At 30.2% G+C, this 5,309-nt stretch overlaps 1 protein-coding gene across 1 annotated transcript; it reads left to right on the top strand.

Annotated features, from left to right (window-relative positions):
* Positions 1-1,450: 1,450 nt before the first annotated feature.
* On the top strand, positions 1,451-4,329 carry LOC142554493 (alpha carbonic anhydrase 7-like). Its single transcript, XM_075665160.1, has 7 exons — positions 1,451-1,645; positions 1,779-1,996; positions 2,161-2,264; positions 2,365-2,467; positions 3,498-3,665; positions 3,887-3,940; positions 4,064-4,329. The coding sequence occupies exons 1-7, from the start codon at positions 1,552-1,554 to the stop codon at positions 4,148-4,150; spliced, it is 828 nt and encodes a 275-aa protein (XP_075521275.1). The 5' UTR covers positions 1,451-1,551; the 3' UTR covers positions 4,151-4,329.
* Positions 4,330-5,309: the final 980 nt, after the last annotated feature.

The raw sequence follows: 5,309 nt of genomic DNA, 5'->3' as shown, positions 1-5,309 counted from the left end.
ATGATGATAAACCTTTTTATATCAATGAGAAGTTTCTTGACTCAAATGAAAATGTAAATCGAGGGATGTGAACGAGTAGACAGAAATCCGAGAGAGAAGACATCGAACACCGACCCCCAAAGAGATAAAAATATGTTTCAGATAAGAATCGAACATGCTACGTCAAGAATTATCATTATACGCTAACTCAAATTTTACCAACTCCCCTTTAGGCTACAATAATATTTTCACGTTTTAGTGTTATTACGAGGCGGTTCAGCTGTCAATTCCATCAAATGCATGCATCGTATATGACCACGGAATAAGACAGACAGTTATGTTTATTAAACATTTTTCAAACGAAAAGTTATGGAAACGTTTTTTTCATTTTGAACAAACATTCCAAATTATTGAATATTATATTAATCTAAATTTATATTATTAATATATTTATCGGACAAATTTTATACTAGAATAAGTAATTGAATTCATATAAATATTCGTTTCTCATGTAATTTTTAATGTTTGCTTTGACAATGAAAGCAAAAAATTGACGATGTGTATTGTAATATGGTAAACAGTAAAAATACATACTTAATAAGAGAAGCCTGTATTTTTCAAAAAAGAAAAAGAAAGTGATAAATCCACCTTATACATCAATTTTTCATATAATTTCCTTAAAAAATAATAATTTATTTATATCAATGTTTAAATCCAGAACTGTTATGCAACATTATTGAACAGAACAGTTCCAAAAAAAAAAAAAGAATAAGAAGATGGTACCACCAGCCTAACTTTTAAATTTCAATTTATTCGAAAAGAAACTCCAAAAAATAAAGCTTCCCGACCATGACGCGCGCATTCATTGAATATTATTATTAATTATATTGATTTTAAAATAGGATGGGCTGGATATTGAAAATGTAAATATTATTTAATGTATTTTTTAATTTTTTTTGTTATATTTTGTATAATATGAACTAGATAAGTTTTAAAAATCATCTTAAGAATTTAATATATCAAGATATATGATAAATATCATTTATAATAATGAAATTTTAAAATAAATTCATAGTAAAGTAAGTAAAAAAAATTGAATGTACATATGACATTATTCATTCAAATAATTTAGTTATACAATTTGTACTCTAATAACTATCACTTAATTTTATTATTATTTAGTATTTATATTTTTTTAGTTTATTCAATATATTTATGTAAATACATATTTATAATCAGAACAACACAAATATATATATATATATATATATAAAATGTAGAATTAGAATGAGTAAATATATAAATTAAGATATCCATATAGATATCGAATAAGCTCAAATGCTAGATTATTTAAAACTCATAGAAATTCATGTATAAAAATTTTGCTCAGTGACTAAAATTCCTAAAACACATAACTATATATACATATTAATCCCGAGATTAGGTTGGGCTAAAGCTCACCCTAACCCCTAGTGAAGCTACGCCCCTATAATCATAGAATTTGTCCTATAAGTAGCCAATGCTGCATTTGATAGATATTCACGAAACAAAAAAAAAAAAGAAAAAAGAAAAATGAAGCTGGGGATCCAACACAAAACTCTTTTTGATTCTTTTTTTATTATTCTTGTTCTTTCATCTGCATGCTTCACAAGAGCTCAAGAATTCGGTAAGTTCGTCGAATCAAGACATGCGCAATTTGATGTATATTGGCATTTTTTTTCCGATTTATCAACTACGATCGGGGCCAAATAAAGTGATAGAAATTATATATATTTTTTATTATTTACATACACTTTTAGATGATCAAAAGGAGTTTAGTTACGACGAAAATAGTGAGAAAGGGCCATCGCATTGGGGAAGCCTTCGTCCAGAATGGGCAATATGCAGTACTGGGAAAAAGCAATCTCCGATTGATATACTGAACGAAACAGTGGAAATATCGCCAGATTTGGGGAGACTCCACAGATATTACAAAAACTCAGCTGCCACCCTTGTCGACAGAGGACATGACATGACGGTAACATATGCATAATGGATCGTCTATTTCAGTTGAAACTGAGTTTTAGCAGTAAACTTGTTAATGCAAGTCTTTGATTTTCAGTTTCATCAGATTTTGATTAATATTCGGACATTAACCTATTATTGTTGTTGTTATTATTATTATTTTTATTTCGAGAACAGGTAAGATGGGATAGAGCGGGTTTTATCCAAATAAAGGAAACTATGTTCGAGCTGAAGCAAATTCATTGGCACTCACCTTCTGAACACACTCTCGATGGCAGGAGGTGTTTTAAAATTTAACTTGTGATTTTATTTACAGTAATTAGATTAGGGTTCATATATCTCCAATTTTTTTAATTGCAACGTCAAGTTCATAATTGACAGGTTTGAGATGGAAGCTCATTTGGTACATCAAAGTGAGGACAATCGCATAGCTGTAATTGGAATCCTGTACGAAATCGGACGGCCCGACTCCTTTTTGTCAATGGTATGCACAAATTATATAGGGAAAATTTTAAAAATAATATCGGTCAAACTAACTTTTTGAAAAATAATCCGTATCTGGGTGTATTCATATAGTTATTATTTTTTTTAAAAAAAAATTGATCAAGATTATTTTGCCAATTATCCAAAGGTTATTGAGCTAAAGTAGGTCTCTTGTGAGACGGTCTCACGAATATTTATCTGTGAGACGGGTTAACCCTAGGCCCTAACGATATTCACAATAAAAAATAATAGTATTAGCATAAAAATTAATATTTTTTCATGGATGACCTAAATAAGAGATCCGTCTCACAAAATACGACATGTGAGACCGTCTCACACAAATTTTTGTCTTTGAGCAAAATAGCATTGGTTAAACATTATTTTTTTAAAAAAAAATGACATTCTCATGTGTGGAATTATGATACGTCAGGAACACATAGATATGACAATCGGTCTAGTACTCGACTTGGACCCAATCTCATTTGGGTCGGGTTTGGCTAAAATTAAATAGGCATGAGTCGGGTAATGAGCACTAATATTAAAATTCTTTAACTTGCTTTCTCATATTAATCTGCCGCTGACGCCACCATTTTTCCCACAGTAACTTCGATGCTTTGGATGATTGTTTAGATTTGATAAATTAATTATTTAGTTTTTTAACCAAAATTCTTGTGTACAAATTCAAACCTAGCCTTTGGAGATCCAAGTTGCACAGACCGCAAATTTTTAACTTGATGTTCTAGGTTATCCAAGATTTTTTTTTTAAAGATTTTCAAGATTATCTAAAGTCGTGTGAGATAATTAAATCTTTGTAAACAATTATCCATGAAATTCGAAATTTAAGATGATAATATGTTTATATTTTGATTTTTGGTATATATATAAAGACAATTATATTATTGATTGTGAATAATAAACTGGTTTTTTTGGTTATGCTGTACTACGAGACTTGTTGTTTTCATTTGTATGGTTGTAAAACTGTTTGTGGTTTTTTTAAATGAGTAATTATTTAATCTAACTATATTTTTTAGATTGAACGCGATCTGTATGCAATGATTCATACTGGAGAAATCGAAAGAAGCCTTGGTGTTATGGATCCAAAAGTTATAGAATTTGGGAGCAGAGAGTATTATAGATACGTGGGTTCACTCACGACCCCTCCTTGCACCGAGGATGTTACATGGACAATAATTGCAAAGGTATGCGTGTGTGTCTATACACACACACATACATACACACACACAACACACACATATATATGCATATACATCTAGGTAGATAAAAAATACGAGTAATGTTGTTGGACAAAATATCAAAATTATATATGTATATATGTATGTATGTATGTATGTATTGATTATGTAGTTATTTTCCAAATTGTAGAAGGTGTTTGATAAATTTTATGTTTCACTTTATTTAGGTGAGTACCGTAACAAGAGAACAGGTAAATTTGATGCGCAAGGCAGTTCATGACGTAAGTTTCCCATCCATGCCTTTAAAATATAATCTCGTTACATTTTTAATTAGTTTTTAACATTTTTTACAGATACATAGTTGTTTTACATATTTAATTTTTTGGAGAAAAAAATTTGGACAGGAAGCGCAAACTAATGCTAGGCCAATACAACAACTAAACAAGCGTACAGTGAAACTCTACAGACCAAGACATAACGAGATGAAATGAAGTTCCTTTAATTTAATTATATTTGCATCGTCTTTCAATAAATGGGACGGGTTCTTGTAAAATCTTGTCTCGTGTTGAATGTAATGAACCGAGTAAAATATTACCAAAACCTTCTGTTTTGATGATTAATGTTGCTACAAATAAATGTTGTTTTTTCGTATGAATTACATGTTTGTATATGTAGGGGTGTTCAAATTTCAGAAAAACTTCGACAAAACCGAAAAGTTCGGTTTTTTTTTCAAGTTATTTGACCTGATTCGATTTTGAGTTTATAGAAATTCGGAATATTTTAAAATCATTTAGTTTTGCTCTATAGCACCCAAACATGCCTTAAGCCTAGAACTTAAAATACGTGAATAAATAATATTTTGAGTTTTTGAGAAATAAGATTTATTATTCTCTATTCCTCATATTTATCTTCTCTGTTTATCTCAATTTTTTCCACTTTTCCTCTTCCTTTTTCAATTAAAATTCAAGAACTAATGCACACCACACAGCTTACTCAAGAAAAAGAAGACCTAGTGCTGCTTCACACATATTTTTTATTGTTTTTTGTTGATATATTTCTTATTTTAAGAGAGACATATAAAATATTTATCCTGCAAACTTCCCTGTACAAATCTCTATGCAATTGCTTTCTGAATTTCATTTATTTTTATTGTCTGCTGATTTCTGGTCTTTTGATTTTGAGATTTTTGCATTGGCTAAAAGCTATATATTTTGGTTTCGTGGTTAGAATTCGATCCAAACAATTGATATCAAAGAGAGATCATGAGTTCAAGTCTCTAGAGAAACATATGGGGGATTTTGGGATTAAGCATGTATGAGTGAGAACATTGAGATGAGTGATCTCCTGAGAATTTCTCGTGCATCAAGCTGCTGACTTTGAGTCACTCGATCTGATTGGTTAAATGGGTCGTAAAAGAGTGACTTCAGATATTAACGGGTAATATTGTCTCTGCTAAGGACATGAACAATGGTAAGAAAATGGTAAGACTGTTCTATAAGGAATATGAGATGGCCTAACAGCCCGACCTATTAGCACCCAAGTAAGTGAACTGTGTACTGCCACGAGTATAAGAAAATAAAATTGTGTCTTAATTAACAACCATAGTTATTGGCTTATTAGTAAACGCTTGATCTTAACATGTTAATTCAA

Source organism: Primulina tabacum, chromosome 8 (genome assembly GCF_025594145.1).
Source record: "Primulina tabacum isolate GXHZ01 chromosome 8, ASM2559414v2, whole genome shotgun sequence".
Taxonomy (NCBI): Eukaryota; Viridiplantae; Streptophyta; class Magnoliopsida; order Lamiales; family Gesneriaceae; genus Primulina; species Primulina tabacum.
This window is presented reverse-complemented; position numbering and strand designations above follow the sequence as displayed.